The following is a 17,297-nucleotide window of genomic DNA, read 5'->3' as shown; positions in this document are numbered from 1 at the left end:
ACAGCTGCCATGATGAAGAGATAATCAGTAATATTTACTTCACATGTCAGTGCTTGGTGTATATATTTATATACATATAGCTATAGGTATGTGTTCAGATATACATCCATATTTTTGTGGGTGGTAATTGTGCGGATAAACATATGTATCAGGATGATGATCATCACCCTTCATATTCCTTGTTACTTATTTAAAATCCCGCCATCTGTCTACCCCCTTTATCCTATCCTGTTTTCATTGTTGTGTGTCTTTGTCCTGTGCGGTTGTTGCTTTTTTCAAAATCAAATGTATAACATAAACCTTTTGAATCAAAGCTAAAGTCTACACAACCAAAAATTAATTTAAAAATACATATGCTTCCAGTTAAACCATACAAAGGATGAAAAACATGATCGATGCTCAAACAGCGCACGGGGATAGAGATGCTCACTTTTATACCTGAGGCACTCTGAACTGGCACACGCCCTGACAACCAGCGAGGTATGATCAGGTACAACAGCAATTATTTGTCCCAGGATGATGTCATTTCCTCTCTCCAGCTCACGCTATAAAAAGGGTGCTGTTGCGGCGAGGTCTTGGTGGAGAGACCGGAGAGGACGGAGGCTGTCGGGTCACCGATGCTGCAGAAAATCTAGCTCTCCAGAAATACCGAAAGGCGGCTAAGTTTTGTTCAGAATGCGTCCCTAATTCACCGACTTTGATTTACAGGGAAGAAACCTAACCTTCTGATAAAAGCTTCGCTATTTTTTATTATTCCTGGAGAGCTACTTCGCCTCGTTTCCAGACATGATCGGGAGAGGACTGTTCCTTTTGACAATCCTGTCTAGCTGCGGTAAGAAAAAGAACAGACAGCTAAACCTTGATGAAGTTGAGCGATATGAAGACACAGACGGTTGGTTGAAGGAAATCTGCATTAAGTATTGTGACTGCCGGGGTTCCGCACCGAGGACAGCGACAAGCGCATCTTTAATTGCAATGAATTCACCTGCGCCTTTGGCACAATTATTCTCGTTACTAAAACAACCAGAGGCTTGTAGTAACACAGCGAGTGAGGAAAGAAAAGCGCACACGCACACACACACGCACACAAAGGAGCTGTAGGGATTATGAAAAGCATGTGAACAAATAAACATGCATGATTTTCTTTTCTCTCTGTGTTCTTGTTCTCTTGCAGTCCTTTCATTGCCAGTGACTTCGAGTCAGCTGGAGAATGAGGACGTAAAGGTAAATATTTTCTTATTGTTTTTGGTAACATTTTCTATTCTAATATTAGTTTTATTGGAGCAACAGAAAAGCAAAAAGCAAAAAAGAAACTAGTACAGGTTAGTGTTAACCTTCTTAAATCGATACTTCAGGGATATTCTTCTTGTCAGTATGACAAATAATACAAATCCACTGCATTGCCTTCTAGCTGCTCTCCAGCTGCACTCTTAAGGCACGCAGTGATTAGAAATGTTTAATCCCAATAATTTAAAGCTTTAAGCACCTTCATTGTGAGGCAAACCCACATTTGCCTTTGTAAAAATCAATAGAAAGCAATTTGAGAGCAATGGAGAGCCTTGACCTCCATGATTTTGAGGATGCTAAATCCACTGACAGAGAGGGAGGGAGGGAGAGAGAGCTTTCCAGAATAAGGTTTGGAGAGACAAGACTGCAAAAGGGAAATGTGGATCACTTCAAAGGTCTTTTGTGAAGAAGCTGGGCACCTTTTTAAAAAAAAAAAAAAAAAAAAAAAGAAGAAGAAAAAGATTGTGAAAAATTATGTATGGATGTAGTATTGGCGCAATGGGAGTTGAAATAATTTTGATCCCTCATCTAAAGAGATTTATATCTTTCAATTAGTGGCTAAGTTAGCACACAAGCTGCATTCAAAGAGTCTCAGACTCATATGCTGCTTTTGATTCAGTTTAATTCATCTTGCTTGCAACAGCAGCTTGTTTTACTGTAATTCTCACTTTTTTTGGGATCATTTGGGGACTGTCTCTCCTCTGATTCTGGATTGTGTGCATCCACAGGTGATGAAATGCATCGTGGAGGCGCTGGCAGATGTCCTATCGAGGCCACACCCCATGCCTGTCAGTCAGGAGTGTTTGGCCACACTGAAGACAGGTAAGCAAAAGAAGGAAGACAGTTCAGCAACACTGAGCATAATCAAATGTCCTTTATTATTAAAAGGGGCTGTTAGCATGGCTCAGTGCTGCAAACAACTACATTGATAGCTTAAATTAGCACAGGCAACATGCACGTAAAAAATGAGTTATTAATGAAAAAGAATTGATTTTGCAATTACGTGTTAGAATATTACCTAAAACTGAAGCATGTCGCTTCTTCTACTGCACACAGGCTGCACACACATAAGGACTGTAAGATAACCCACAGTCTGGCTATTATCTAGTCCCATCTAAAAACACCAATAAAACTTTGATTTTCACATAAAAACATTTCCCAGACTGTTGGATGGTGTTATCCTCTCTGCTGACCTTTTCTTAACATCCTCATATCTTAAACATGCTGCAGAAACACAGTGCGTTTCCTTCATATTGCCCCATCGCGGCAGTGTTTTAGGTTTTAGTTTTACATTCCATTAATCTGAGGGTCTAATCAGCTATAATGTATTTTCCCCTCTGTTGCCAAGTGCTTGCTCATCACAAAACTGATGGCTCTCTTAATCTGACTATGCTAAATGCCTTGGGATATCATATTTTCTGATTTGGCCCCATGGGAATAAAATCAAAAATGGATGTATGTTTACATCATTTCTAACCTTTACCGATTTGCGAGGGCACTGGTAGAGGTCGCTCCCTGTTTATAGATTTATACAGATTTCCCTGGTCAGTTATTATCATCATCCCCACCCTCACAGCTGTCATTCCCATATAAAAGAGCGGATTAAGAGGCCAGGCCTTGCTGGAAAAGTGCTGTATTTTAGAAGAAATCCACCGTTCTCTCGTAACGCGTGCATAGCGCTCTGATCATAAGGTTAATGGATTGATGCAGTGAATGCTGGGTAAAAGTCTGCTGCAGAGTGTTTTATTCAGAGAGGTCACTAGGACTCGGTAAAGACGATTCAGTTACATAGATGGTGTTTTACCTTGATGTCGTCCTTGTATAAAAAAAAACACACACACACAAAAAAAATCGATCACAGCCTTACTCATCGAGCGTTTGCTACTGAGCGGGTGCTGTGAGCGGGAAACTGTACACCACCGTAGGGGATGGAAAGAAAGGAGAATGGAGAGGAGGAGTAAAAGGAAAAGAGAGATAACTGATTGATACAAGAACATGATACAGTACAGTGTCTCTTGCTCCTGCTGCTGCATGCTATATGCAGTGCTGTTTGTGGGTCAGCAGAAAGTCCAAGTGCTCGCTTGCTGCTGTGGGAGTCTCTGTGGGCCAAATGATTAATTGTGCTCTTGCTTTGAAAGCAGTAAATTCCAGGGCAATTAACTCTGATGAATCCACAAAAACGTGTCTCTGAATCCTTTGAAAACAGTGAAAAGGGAAAGATGTACACCTGTGATTTACCCCCTACAGCATCAATTCCCTGCCTTTTATCTGCTATTTTTTTTCTTCTTCTTCTTCACTGTTATGTTTGCATTTTAATGTGTGTGTGTGTGTGCAGATGACCGACTTGTTACTATCCTTCGTCATCAAAACTTTCTGAAGGAGATGCAGGAGATCGCTGCTCAAGGTGAGTCACGGATTACTCATCTCGTTTACATGTGCATGAAGATAAGAATGATGGAAGGCTCGAGCGACTCATTTTCATTTAAGGTGGTCGGGGGAGAGCTGATACGCCTACAGCAGCAGCACCGACCCTTCAGGCTACAGATGATGTCCCTGGTGAGCTGGACCTTCCTATACATCATGTGGTTATGCTTCTTATTTTTTATGGCGTATCTAATCGGTGGGTTAAATGCAGCAGCTGTGACAGTGATGTATAGTTTCCATTATTTATGTTTTTCAGCAAAGTCGCGCTAAAAACACATCAAAAGTGCTGAGGTAGATTTAACTTCTGCTGAGGCTCTGTGAGGGAAATAACAGCATACCTAGATTTTTTTTTTTTTTTTTTTTTTTTTTTTTTTTAAATCAGTGCTAGTACCAAAGTCAATCACACAATGGTAAGGTGGGAAGGAAAAACAAGAATAGCAATTTGAATGTGGTCAAAGAAGAAGATAATGGGCTTTGTTTTTTTTGTTTTTTTAAATTGTCTGGGTTACATATGCCTCCTACTGTCAATCAAAAACATGGGGGTAACAACAATAAACCCCATAATAAACTGTAGTACTTTTGTGTAAGCGCCTTCTTTTAACATCACTAGAAAATCAATTTCTTCTAGTAAATTAAATCCCCACTCTCCCCTATTTTCAGATCGATCCATGTTGGAGGCTTTAGGAGGCCCCGGCGAACGATCTATCCTGTCCAAGAGGACGGGAGCTGGAAAAGATGAAAAGGAAGCAGGCATGGAAGACGGCGAGTTGCAGGGGGACAATGAAGCTGAAGAAGTGCAGGTGAAACGGGAGAGTGATGAAAGCCCGGGAAGCCACGTCTCTGAGTCTGCAGAGGAGTGGCGGGAGGGCGAGGATGAAAAGAGGGAGGAAGATGAAGAAGGCTATGACAAGAAGCGAGCAGAGGAGATTTCAGAAGAGGAGAGCAAAGGCAAGCACACATTTCCTGGTCCTTCTTTGAAATTTATGTGTTATAAAGTAAAAGTAGCATAAGGAAATTGGAAAAGGAGATCGAGAGTTTGGCATCTAAAGATGCAGTCGAGTTTTTTATTTTGATAACACAGGCCACTCAAAGCAAATGAAAAGATGTAACATTAATGGTAGAAGCAGGATCTTAAGACAGAGAGAGCGGTGAAACAAAAACTGCCTTGTAAATGGAAACTGCTTGCTATCTCAGGGCTGGCTGATTGATGGAAGCACTTCCATCTACATGATGAATCTCAGCCCCCTCACTCGCAGGGGAGCGAGGCCAGCACGGCTGGCAAAATGACAGCTCGTCAACAGGAATGAATGAGTAGCTCACTGTTGGAAAATTCAAGCGCTCGGTTACAACTGCAGTCATCTCGCCGTACTCTCTAAAGTTATCAAGACTGCAATCAGCTCGTTCTATCTCTGCAATGTTCAACAGAGAAATTGTTTTATTTTGAGTACAATGAAATAGTGATACTGATTCTGCAAAATGAAGCTTCAGCCAAGTCATCTGATCGCTTCAGCCATGCTGATAATTCCCATAAAGCATTGCTAGCACTACTGAGGTCCAGTGCTGCCAGCTGGCAAGAAATATTTCATTACAAGAAGTGGAATCTTGCTGATGGTGGAGACTTTTCTGGCAGCGGCCTAGCAGAGGTGTTTCAGTGAGAAAAATAATAAAAATAAATCTTATTCTTTTCATATTCCCAGATGATGGATCGGATGAGAAGAGAGACGCACGCAGAAAGAAATCAAAAGACGAAACATCCGATGAAGAGGAAGAGATGACCAAGAGGCTCTCACTCTTCCATAAAAACAAGGGCAAAGAGGAAGGACGTCAGGAGGAGACAAAGCGAGGGAACAGGGAGAGCTTACAGCGGTGGACCAAGGCAACCAAGCCTTTGCTGCTGAAGAAGAAAGCAGCCACAAAGGAGGAGCAACATGAAGTGCCTCATCATTCAAAAGAGATAGCGGAGGAAAAGGAGGAGAAGAAAAGAAATGCTCAGAAGAGTCCAGAGGAGAAGGAGCTGCAGATGATTGCTCGAAGAGCACCGGAGGAGAGGAGGGGGTTGGAGGAAGAAGGGAGCGCCAGCAGAAAGTCAGAGGTGCTCGTTCCCCTTCTTTTGTGAGATTCACGGTCTGAGAAACAAAAATAAAAAGTGCTAAATCGCTTAAAGGAATCTTTCCACATGCCTAGGAGATATAGCAAGCCACAACTTGGCTTAAAATAAAAACTGGAAATTGTTTTTATATAACCGCCAATAAAACCGCTAATTAATAATGACACAAACAAGAACACCGAGAGCATAAAGAGGATACTTAAACTACTTAAAAGTTTTATGATGTTTTTATTACAACATGGTGACGTCAGCCTGTTACAGCATCGCTGTGGCATTGTAAGGTGACGTGCTGGAAAAATAAAGAGTCCAAACATATTGTTGTAAAGCTGATAAGACAAGATATAAAAAAATATGTTTAAAGTTATACTGATTTTTTTACATTTGGTGTGAGCTTGACTACGACATAACTTTCACCAAAGTGAAATCATCTCAAGCTGTTATTGGGTGTCTTCCATCAAACAAAATGTGAACATTAAATCTTGAAAACTGTGGACGCTAGACTGCTAACAAACAGACAAACAAACAACCGATTACGTACTCCCTCCATTTTGGGGGTAAAACAACAAGGAGTGTTTGATTATCTTTTTGGGAGTTAAACCATAGATCTTAGAGATGGACATCTCCGTTCTGTGTTGTTCAGCTATAAGAGTATACCAAAGAACATCATGTCGCATTCAATAAGCTGTGAAACCAGTGATTGAGACCACAGATGCATCAGAAAACTTGATCAAAGGAACCAAAGTCTAGATTTCCATCAGATATCTGCCCAACCAGACTTCTTTTTGAAATCACAGGGGTCGCCCCCTGCTGGCCATTAGAAAGAATGCAGAATGTTCCTCTTAGAACTAGGAGTTGCATCCATCTTTGATATACAGTGTATGGCTGTTTCTAGTCTAATGATACATTCATATTTAGATATGAGGGATTTCTCTCAGCAAGTAAGAAGGAAATCCTTCCTGAATGCAATGAAATTGTTCCTCAGGATGTTTTACCTGTTTGCTTCTAAAGCAGGATTCTTCCTACAGCTTGACTCCCTGCAATATCTTGAAAGGAAGCTATTTACACTGCAATAGCCTTGATGGATGCAAACTGCAACACAGTTGTTATTAAATTGAAGGTAAAGGATGCCATTCTGGACGTTATCTGCGCTCTCTCTAATAGATAGGACATTCGAGCCACGAATAAATATGATTGTTTGCACTGCTGGTGTCCCTTCTCTCACACGCTGCCTTCTCATTATACCTGCAGGAGCCTGAGATTGAAAGTCTGGCAGCCATCGAGTCAGAGCTTGAAAATGTTGCCCTGAAACTCCATGAGCTGCGGCGAGGCTGAGAGAAATCGAAAGGGGGAGAGAGAGAGAGAGAGGGAGAGAGAGAGATTGGAACAAAGTTTGACACCGCAACCTCCTCTGCCTCCTCGTCCTCCTCCGCTTTACCAGCTGCCTGGTTTCCACAGAGCGTGTGAATGTGTGACAAGATTTTTGTCTTTCCGCTATTTTTCCTGAGGAGGCCCGACCGCCGCAGCCTCACTCGTGACGTTCACATAGAGTAGCATACAGTAGATGCACATTGCAGCTAGACGTGCATACTAACAACACACAAGTGCGCGCGTACCGTGCATTTGCGTGCGTAACATTTCAGAAGATTTCCGAAGAAAGGCGACTTGTTCAGCTTCATTTTCTCCGACAATCACGTCTCTGTTTCTGTAAACGTATCTCTTCTGCTTTTTAGATTATCTCAACGGTGCGCACTGATTCATTGTGAAAGGTTAAGGCAAATCCAGGTATACACCTACAAGGTGAGGTTGTACAGTAATGGCATGTATACATGTACAAAGCTCTTTCTGGAATGCGCATTTACTTACAAAGTTAAAGATAGAGAAGACTTAGATGATTGTCATAGATGCAGTTGATGCAAATCAAGCCAAGGCAGTAAGTGATTTTTAGCGGATTAATGTCTGGGGTGTGATCTGTACTGAATTTATGTAAGAAAATCAATAAATTGAATAGTTTATCTGGAATTCTCTATTTGGTGACTGTTTTTCATGCCTCTAAAGTCAGCTTATTATTAACATATTAAAGGGAGAGTATTAAGAGTCATTACAGGACCATCACACTGTATAGATTGATCTACACAACCCACACAAACCTATAGGATCCACTGCAAACTTAAATTACAAGTGTAGATACAGTCTGTGCTTGCTTGTGGGCGACAACGCTGACAACATGAATCATCAGCATGACACACAGGCTGTTGACACATTCTTTTTCAACGGGCAATTTAACCTTTGTTTTGGCAGCAATATGAAAATTCTTTGGTTGTTACTATTAAGAAGAAAATATCTAGAGTAGATATTATCATACAGTGTTAGCTGGGTTTTTTTTAAATGCTGCATTTTAACAGCAATATGTCAAGAGCTGCCGAGCGAAACATGGACTGGAAGGAGTCAAGAACACAATGTGGGCAGTGGAGAAATTAAAATGTGAAAGTTCTGCTTTCTTTGGCAACTCGAGTAAATATAGCTACTGTAGGCATGACTTGAAATTGAATCATGTACAGTCAGACAAATGCAGTCTTGGAAAGCCTGAATACTGCATCTGAAGGTAGGTTTTGCACAGAAAATTCAACAGAAAAATTTAGTTACTGAACATAATCCGAGATCACAGATAACAGTGACAATGGGGATAGTGTTTACTGGATATTTTGTATTAGTTATATTTGGAACTTTGCATCTCTACACTATTCAGCCAGCTGTTACAAATATAGTTCAGGGTTTTTAAGGTTGTGAAAGGGCACCAGATGGCAGCATTAGACCATCTCTTACCTCTTTTTTTCAAAGGCGAGAAACGCAACAGCATGATTAAAATGCACAATGGTCATGTTTGCATGGACTCTTTTCCATTTTCCTTTATGTGTGTTACAAAAATAACTAGAAAACACATGAATAAATGCATATGCCATTAAACTTAAAACATCCTCTCTTATATTTGTCTGCTTTTATGTACATAATTTAATTGCATGACACACAGCTTTCTTGAGTGCTTGCACTGCACCATGTTGCATAAAACCAGCACGAATATGTAAGGCATCCATGTCGTAGATAAATGGAGGGATTTTTATAGATTACTTCAATTAGCTAAACAAAGACATCCTTTATGTTGAACGCCTCTTTAAATCACTTGAGCCTGAAGGCCTGCTCCGATGACTGAGGCTATTTTTTTTTCTGAGTGAGTGATGCACGAGTTCATATGGTGTCAAAACCTAACAGTTTAGCAGAGCTACGGTTAAATGTGCTTTCAAATGTCGGCTGAAAGCCAAGAGCTAATGAAGCCGTTGTGGAGCTGGATCTCAGTCTCGGATCAAAGTTAAAGACAGACCAGTTCATGTTTGTATAAAAAATATAAGATTTTATTTCCAGCTACAAAGTCAAACATGTAACATTTTTGTCACACTTCTCAATAAAATAGTAAAAAATAACCAAAAATACACCACTGATACATTTTGAAGCACAGAAAACATTTTGGCTTTTTAAATTAACTTAAACTGTACACATATATACAAAGTATATACATCAGTATTTTTTTAAAGGAATGAAATTACAATTCTTCCAGTCTCCTCTTCTTCTATTTTTGTACAAAATAGACATTTTGTTCCTGTAGATGCTTTTTTCCCCCTCCTTCTGACCTGAATCAGTAATAGTCAAAATGTTTTTTTTCTTCTTTTCTCAGTGCCGTGGCAAAGCCCACTGTACTCCATTATCTAACCCTAAACTCAGCATGCTGCTTGCTTTCTCATCCAGGGCAGAAACTCTGACCTTTCCTCTACTCTGTAAGCACAGTGAAAAGCGTACACACAGACAAGGCTAAAATTTAGACACGCACACACACAGACACACACATACAAGGACACATTCAGACCTGTTTGGACAGGGAAACACTGGCCTGCTGTGGACTGCATGCTCCCTCTACAGCTGCTTAGAGTTTACAGGTCTGGTCTTGGACTGGGAGGGTGGAGGGACTTATTAGACACCTCATTTAGAGAGGAGGTCAACGTTTAGATAAGGTATAAAATGCACACAGTAAAATGGACGGGTTTGTAAAAAGGCTTTCAAGGGAAATGGGCGGAAACCTGACAGCAGGTTTGTCAAAAAAAAAAAGAAGTTATAGTGCAGGGATCTTTTGGAGCTGCTAAGCAACCCTCTGTCTGAGTCTATGAGGCTGATGTTCATCAGCTGTACAAAACATACAGGCACTAAGACGAGCGCCTGGGCTACTTTTACAATGAGAAAATGGCAAAATAAAACATGATAAACATATATACTGAGCTGCAAAATGAGATGGAGTTGTGTTTGTTTTCAAGTCAAAAGCGCCTATCGTCCAGGAGCGGCTCACGCCATGTCTCCCATCATCTTCTTGTAATACATGGATTCGAAGATGTCGTTCTCCCCGGGGCAGTTGTAGTGGCAGGCACAGGACTTGATGAACATCATGTGCTTCTTCATGACTTCTCCATCAGGACATTTGAACTCCATGGGCAGGGTGGTGGTCCTGTGTGGGGTGCAGCAGCGGCCGTCCAGGCAGACGCCGCAGAACTTTGGCCTGTAGGACTTGGTGGTGGTGCAGCCAGAGATCTCAAACTTCATGGGTTTGGAGACTCTCGGAGTACGGATGCACTTTTTCCCTTTCTACAGGAGGAAAAAAAGAGGAAAGAGCAACTTCAGCAGGGTTTCTTTTACTGATATGCCCAAAGGTCACGAGTGTGGTGCTGTTTAACGAGAACTCACCCTAATGCTCTGCTCCAGCTGAGACTCGCATGGTCTCACCATGCACAGCCGGGTCTGTTTTTCTAGGCGGCATTCACGGTTATCGTTGGTGACCCTGGTAGATACTCCCAGGCCGCATGTCTTCGAGCAGGCGCTCCATTCAGTCGTCTGAACCAGGCAGTTCTCTCTCATCATAAAAGGATCTGGGCCATAGGTCTCCTCCTTCCTGTATGCTGTAAACACAGGAGGAAACGCTGGGTTAGAAAAACTGTGCTAATTATGCTGTAACCTGCTGTAGCCTTGTGTTCTTCAAAAACAGACACTTACCAGATAAAACAGGGCCCATGAAGCTTTTTGTGGTGGGAGTTTCATTCTCCTTTGTGTCGGAAGAACCACATTCCCACTCCTCACAACACTTTCCAGGCACTTTCACACGCCTTGGGTTGGGGCAGTCTGGGCTGGGCAGCCGGATGTCCATGGAGCAAAGAGGCACACAACCGATGGCTCCGTCCAGACAGGTACACTGGTACTTGCAGCTGCTCTGGAAAGTCTCTCCACTCCTGTACACCGTTCCGCCAAACACACAAGTGGCTCCGTCTCGAGCTGTCAAGTAGAATTTGCAAGAGAAGGGTCATGATTTGCTTCATACATTGGATTTATTGCAGACGTCATAGAAAAGATCAGCCATGAGTGGCACACCTGTGCAAACTCCTATGCGTCTGTTGTTGGGAGCTCCGAAGTCACAGTAGAGGCCTTTGTGCGGGTCACAGACGTCTTTCTCAGTGCAGAGCTCCCCCATCTGTTTGGCACACACCCTGCAGCAGCCACAGCCATCCAGCACCAGGCTGACACCTGGGGGGCACTGAGGAGGGGTGGACGGGCACGAACACTGGCCGCTGCACTCCTGACCTGCAGCCTGAAAACAGGCACACACACAGACACATTCTCTGGTAAATATCATGCCCACGTTGTGTGCTAGAAACACAGACACACATCCAACACACTGGCTCTTAAGACAAGTTTAAAGCACTGGCTTCACCATTCAAGTCCAGCTAAAGCCAAAGCCTACACCAAAACACTAAAATGAATTATTTTTTTCTGACTTACCATGTAGGAAAGCATGATGCACAGCAGAGGCAGCAAAATCATTTTCTTCATCTCAGCAACCATCTTCTCTTGTCTTTAGTAATTAATTTAGATTCTTCCAAAAACACCTTCTCGGAAAAAGTCGTCCTTTAGCGTCAGAGTTTTGAGCTTGAGAAACTTTTCTGATCAAATTGATCTCTTGTCTTGTTCCCAACTGCTGCTCCGGCTCACTGTCTTTTTTATTTTTCCTTTCTTGGTGAAAGCTAGAGTTTAGCTTCGGTAGAAGAGTTGATCTGAGTTCTGACTGCAGAGTGGAGCCTCCTTTATACCCGCTGGCCCTCGCAGCACGTCACTGGGGGCTGAATGGAGAGCCAGCCCTGGACAAACATGGACATACTTGGCATTCTTTCCTCGCTTCCTGCCCCCCACTCCAGACATCCCACATTCCTGCTGTCTGAAGGCAAGGCTCTGCTGCTCGGCCAAACAACACCGTCTCTCTCTCAGAGCACCTTTCATCTGGATTGGGAGGTTAAGTCTGGTTACAGTCCTGAGACCCCACACTGGGAATTCCTAAAGACTGACTTCACAAACAGACAGCCAGTACCTATAAATATTAATTTTTCAAAAAGAAAGAAAAGGGGAAAGGCAGCAACAGTTCAAAAGTGAACCCTCAAATAACTTGATGAGGAGGAAGGACAGTGGAAATAAAACAGGTAGAAGCTCATAAGCAGAAACATACAATAATTAAACAAACTCCAAGAAGTTTAATATGTGGTTAAAACTTTAAGCCCACAACAGCATTCCTCAGCCCTGGCTTCAAAGGCACATGACAGCATGTACTTTAGTACGTTAACAGCAAGTGGTTAGTGAAAGGAAATTCATTTGAGTCAATAACTTGAGCTGGTTATTTGTCAAGGTGCTTGTTCCAGCACAGAGACCTGGCAGCTGTTGTCTAGAGACTTTGTCTTCTATGCCCATGTGGTTATTTCTGAGACACTGCAGCGGCATTCTTGTGCACTGACATCAGTGGCTGGACTGCAGATTTGATTATTAGCTACTCTTTTAAACACATTATCATTAAGAACTCATTACCGTGAATGAAGCGTTTTGTTTCTGAATCCCTCCTCATGTGCTGTACGTGATATACCTGACCTGATTCCCTCCAGACTCTCTCAGTGAATTTGTTCTGCAGATAGAGACTCATCCGAATGTGGAGCAACTCAGAGAGGTTTCTTTGCTTGAGTAACAGTGCCAGTTCCAAAGTACAGAAATAACTGATTATGAGTAAAAGTTGTGATTTTTTTAAAAGTATTACCGGCTTATTATTATTGAAAATTTGCCCTTTGTGCTAATAATGGCAACTGTCAGTGACAGAACCTGCAGTTCCACATATAACCACATGAGGCTGACACCAAGAGCAGTTCAGCATGGTGGAGGGGTGGTGAGCACCTCACATCAGGAAGGTCCTGAATGTCAATACAGGACTGGGCCTTTTTGTGTGGAGTTGCATATATGCATGTTCTCCCTGTGTCTGCGTGGGTTTTCTGCAGGATCTGCAGGTTTTCTGCCATCTTCCTCCCAAAGAAGTGCATGAGGTTAGGTTAATTAGGATTTTTAATTTGGCTGTGAATGTGAATCATTGCTTATCTCTATGTTAGCCCTGCAACAGGCTGGTGAACATTTCTGTACTTTGCTTTGCTTCATTGGCCAGTAAAGATAGTGGATGCATAGTCTTCACAACAGGTTTTCGGGCTTTCAAAGGTTCTTTGGAGATTGGGTGCTTTTTCACTATTATCAATCCATTCTTTGTACCTGACTGTTTTATGAGGAAAAAATACACAAGTACAACAAGGGCACCAAACTCAATAGCTGAACCAGTGTTGTGTCTACACATAACAGACAACCAATTTTATATTCTATCTTCAGGCACTTTGTTACTAGCAGCTTCAAAATGCATCATTCAGTCCCATCTCTTACATTGTTGAATCTGCAAAATATTCCACACAGTTTGACAACCATGAAATAGTAAAATTTTTAGCCAACAAGGGGATTCTCAAAGCTCTAGTAGCTGGAAACTTGCCGTATCTTGGTATGATGTGCAGTGTGTTCTTAACAAAATTTGAGGAAAAGGACCTAAGAGATGCATATGGCCCTTCTGGTGATTCATTCATGATTCATTTAAAACTCTTCAGAGATGCTCTCAGTGGAAGTGGAAGTGGTTCTGAAGGAAATCATACACAGAGAAGTGTCAAGTTACCTAAGAACCAAACTGAAAATCAGTGTAAAAAGGTCTCTAATTTTCATGCTTTTGGTAAAAAAGAATCAACAAATATTAAAATAATCAACAAGATGTACAGAGGTGGTCAGGAGAAGTACAACAATGAGTGTCTACAGCCATCTGTAAAACACGGTGGAGGCTCTATCAGGATTTGGGATTGCATTTCACCCAGAGCATTTTGATCCACCATGCAATACCATCTGGAAGGTGATTGTCAACAGATTCATTTTTCAGCATGACAGTGATCCCAAACACACTGCTAATGTAATAAAAGCATACCTGGATGGAAAAACACACAATGGAACACAGTCAGTGATGGACTGGTTTCCCCGGAGTCCAGACCTCATCATTTTTTAAGCACTGTGGGATCATCTTGAAAGAGAACAGAACAAAAGGCAGCCAACATCCAAAGAAGAGCTTTAAATGTCTTTTAAGAAGCCTGGAGAACTACTCCTGAAGACTACTGAAATACAAACATGAAAAGAAGGTTTGCCTAAGAGAGTTCAGGCTGAGTTAATTATGATTTTCCTAGCAAAATATCTAGAAATGAAGGACGGTTAAAGACTTTTGCATGGCACTTTTTATTTTACCCTTGTCAACTACATTAGGACTTAACATTATCCATGTCTAGGAGTGAGTGGGCCAGTAAGTGGTAATTAGTAGGTATCAGACCCATAGAGTCCCTGAATGCACCTTGCTAACCTATACAGGTGATAAACACAGCCTGTTAATATTGTGGCAAAAGTGGCAAAAGTGACTTAGTTACTGTCACTGTTTTTGCTTTGTTATTTAAAAAGATAGAAAGTTTTTACACCACGGCTAAATCTAAATTTATCTGGCAACCTGGCCAATATTCATCAAACAGTTAAAAGAATGCATCCAGTGTACATCCTGCTCATTATCCTAATGGTCAGTTTTCTGAGTTACCTGAGCTGAATAAGCAGCTCAGCCAAGGTATGCAGGACAAGTATTAAGGGAACAAAGACTAATGTTCTCAGTCCAAGTGGCACTTCCCGAAATGGATGTTTGTTGATTTGAGTCTTAGGCGGCTTTTCTTACTTCCCGAAAGACAACATTTTTCAGAAGATTCTGAAAAGGCCGGAGATTTTGTTTCACATCTGACAAGAAGTTTTGACTGCATTTGGTCTTAGTCAGGATAAATGATGATTACAAATCCTGACTGCAGTGAAAGTGCAGCCTGGCCCACGAAGACCCATGAGGTAAATACGAGACGAACAAAGGCTTCTCACCTGCCTAATGAGGTTTAGTCTATGAGAAACTTGAAAGGCCAGGTGTGCCATGTCCCTGGCCAGGCTTATTTTATTACATCAAACCCCAAAGTGGAGATTGCAGGAAAGGGCCGAGACGGAGGTTTGTGTATTTTTTTTTTTTTTTCAAAAAAAAAAAAGGGGGGATCACACACCAGGCTAGAATCTTATGAAAGGCCGCCCTGCTCCTGCTCCAGCCAGCGAATCGGAAATGAAAAACTCCCAGAGAAACCTGGAGCTGAAAGAATGTGAGTGAGAAAGCCAGCAGACTGGGCTGTTACTACAGAGGAAGTTTCCCCATATAAGGGCGTCTGCTCTTTTCCTAATAAGGATATGTTCTCTCTCTGTGCTGGCTCAGTACAGTAGGGACTCCTGGACCACAGTTGTGAGAGAAAGTGTGGTGTGTGTATGAGTCTCTGGTCTGATTAAACAGACCAGAAACAGTGTGTGTGTGTGTGTGTGTGTGTGTGTGTGTGTGTGTGTGTGTGTGTGTGTGTGTGTGTGTGTGTGTGTGTGTGTGTGTGTGTGTGTTGTCAGTCATTACAGCCTCAGGACCTAAATTCAAGTTCAGGGATATCTGAAGGAAACAGCTTGATGGAGAAATAGACTCCTGCCACAAACAACACTCTGACTGACATTGTTATCTGACGTGCGGAGTAATCTAGAGTCTGTCAGGCTGATTCATGCGTCACAGGCAGTTTTTAAGCTGCTTTTTAGAAATGTGGTTTGAAGATGTTTGCAGTTGTAACAAAAGTACAATGAATGAATGCTGCTTCGTTTAAGGTCAGCTGTGTCCTGGACAGCCACCGTAACCCTGGGCCTAGGTTAGGAAACTTATCTTTCTGGATGTTGTTATGATGCTGTCACAGCGAGCGCTCACTAACTTTGGCCTGTCAGCTTCAGGAATCTTTTTTCGTTCTGAATAACAGCAGGCCAACTGGCTGCGTTCTCCCTGTTTTGCAGATTTGGATGTGTGGACGTGATGGCTGTGGTGGCCAAAGGAAACATATGGCTCTGTGTGTGGCAGGCTCAGATATGTCAGGGCTAAGTATAGACTGAGATATTTGCCTCGGAGAGTTGGTTAGAATCCATAATGGAGCTGTGGTGGTGTTACAGGGGAGTCTGGAGAGCTTTGTACTTTTTAGCACCACTGTTATTAAACATGTCTGTATGCTAACTGACAATTTTACACAGTGGAAAAATCTGTTGTTTAGTTCACTAGTTTACTTTTGATTGTTATAGTTGGAGTGAATGTTAGATGTTAAATAACTCACCAACTACTTTGCTAGAACTAGGTTGGACCCTCCTTTGCCTTCTGAAAAACTTTAAATCATGCCACACAGCTAGGTGCTGGAAACATCCCTCAGAGATTCTGGATCGTGTTGACATGATAGGACCACAGAGTTACTTTACATCCATAATGGGAAACTCCAGTCCCACCAAAGTGTTCTCTATTGGATTCTGCCATCAGAAGCCATCAGAGGATATGTACAACGTGGTCATAAACTAATGGGCCCAGTCAGCAAGAACACTCAGGTAGGCTGTAGTGTTTAAATGATGCTCAGTTGGTATTAATGGCTCTAAAGAGTGCAAAAAATCCAAATGTCACACAAGAAATTGAAACTCGTGAGACCAGGCAACGTTTTTCTAATCTTCTGTTGTGCAATTTTGGAGAGCCCAAAATAATGTGGTTTACATGACACTTAATTTCTTTAGCAACATCCGACTCCTGCTTTAAGTGAAACTAGCATATCTTCAGTTATGTCTGCCTCATATCTGACTCTTGCTGTCAAACTTCCCACTGTGTTTGGATGCTAGTTGCTATTTTATGATGCTGATCAGAGTGACGAGAGTGAACCAAAACTGCCAGGTACTGTAGATAAAGATCAAAATAACCCTTTGCACATCCAGCCTCACAATTAGACTCAACTTTAGCCATGACATCACATAAGATCATGTGGCCTGTGTAGTAATTTGAGGTCAAGGCCTGCCTCTTACAGTCCAGATTTACTCTAGTCGCCGCTTGCTCGTTATAGCCTCATTACGTTCGTGCTTCATTCATTCTTACTGTGTGACATCACAAGGC

The 17,297-nt window shown here is 42.0% G+C and overlaps 2 protein-coding genes across 3 annotated transcripts; one reads left to right on the top strand and one right to left on the bottom strand.

Annotated features, from left to right (window-relative positions):
- The first annotated feature begins 557 nt into the window (after nt 1-557).
- On the top strand, nt 558-7,859 carry LOC147312371 (uncharacterized). 2 transcript variants are annotated; one of them, XM_086263651.1, is made up of 8 exons: nt 559-832; nt 1,175-1,224; nt 2,016-2,109; nt 3,623-3,691; nt 3,775-3,843; nt 4,372-4,659; nt 5,409-5,803; nt 7,067-7,857. In XM_086263651.1, exons 1-8 carry the CDS (start codon nt 787-789, stop codon nt 7,148-7,150), a joined length of 1,095 nt encoding a protein of 364 aa, XP_086119777.1. In that variant the 5' UTR covers nt 559-786; the 3' UTR covers nt 7,151-7,857. The 2 variants fall into 2 exon arrangements, with proteins under 2 accessions (XP_086119778.1, XP_086119777.1); XM_086263652.1 differs by lacking the exon at nt 3,775-3,843 and having other exon boundaries at nt 558-832; nt 7,067-7,859.
- Nucleotides 7,860-9,215: 1,356 nt separating this feature from the next.
- ccn2a (cellular communication network factor 2a) lies at nt 9,216-11,952 on the bottom strand. The gene is made up of 5 exons (XM_086263653.1): nt 11,687-11,952; nt 11,279-11,495; nt 10,907-11,182; nt 10,601-10,812; nt 9,216-10,501 (listed from the first exon to the last, which is right to left on the bottom strand). The coding sequence occupies exons 1-5, from the start codon at nt 11,747-11,749 to the stop codon at nt 10,205-10,207; spliced, it is 1,065 nt and encodes a 354-aa protein (XP_086119779.1). The 5' UTR covers nt 11,750-11,952; the 3' UTR covers nt 9,216-10,204.
- Nucleotides 11,953-17,297: the final 5,345 nt, after the last annotated feature.

Source organism: Aulonocara sp. 'chitande type north' Nkhata Bay, linkage group LG15 (assembly GCF_057382095.1).
Source record: "Aulonocara sp. 'chitande type north' Nkhata Bay isolate Kocher_YH1m ecotype deep benthic linkage group LG15, A_spYH_male_GT1.1, whole genome shotgun sequence".
In the NCBI taxonomy this organism is placed as follows: domain Eukaryota; kingdom Metazoa; phylum Chordata; class Actinopteri; order Cichliformes; family Cichlidae; genus Aulonocara; species Aulonocara sp. 'chitande type north' Nkhata Bay.
This window is presented reverse-complemented; position numbering and strand designations above follow the sequence as displayed.

Bases quoted from the DNA above. Each gene is read 5' to 3' on its own strand.
- LOC147312371 (XM_086263651.1), top strand. From the start codon at position 787: ATGATCGGGAGAGGACTGTTCCTTTTGACAATCCTGTCTAGCTGCG. The intron at 1,225-2,015 runs GTAAATATTTTC...GTGCATCCACAG, and splicing joins TGGAGAATGAGGACGTAAAG to GTGATGAAATGCATCGTGGA. The intron at 5,804-7,066 runs GTGCTCGTTCCC...TTATACCTGCAG, and splicing joins GCGCCAGCAGAAAGTCAGAG to GAGCCTGAGATTGAAAGTCT.
- ccn2a (XM_086263653.1), bottom strand. From the start codon at position 11,749: ATGGTTGCTGAGATGAAGAAAATGATTTTGCTGCCTCTGCTGTGCATC. The intron at 11,183-11,278 runs GTGTGCCACTCA...TCTACTTGACAG, and splicing joins ACGCATAGGAGTTTGCACAG to CTCGAGACGGAGCCACTTGT. The intron at 10,813-10,906 runs GTAAGTGTCTGT...CTGTGTTTACAG, and splicing joins CATGGGCCCTGTTTTATCTG to CATACAGGAAGGAGGAGACC.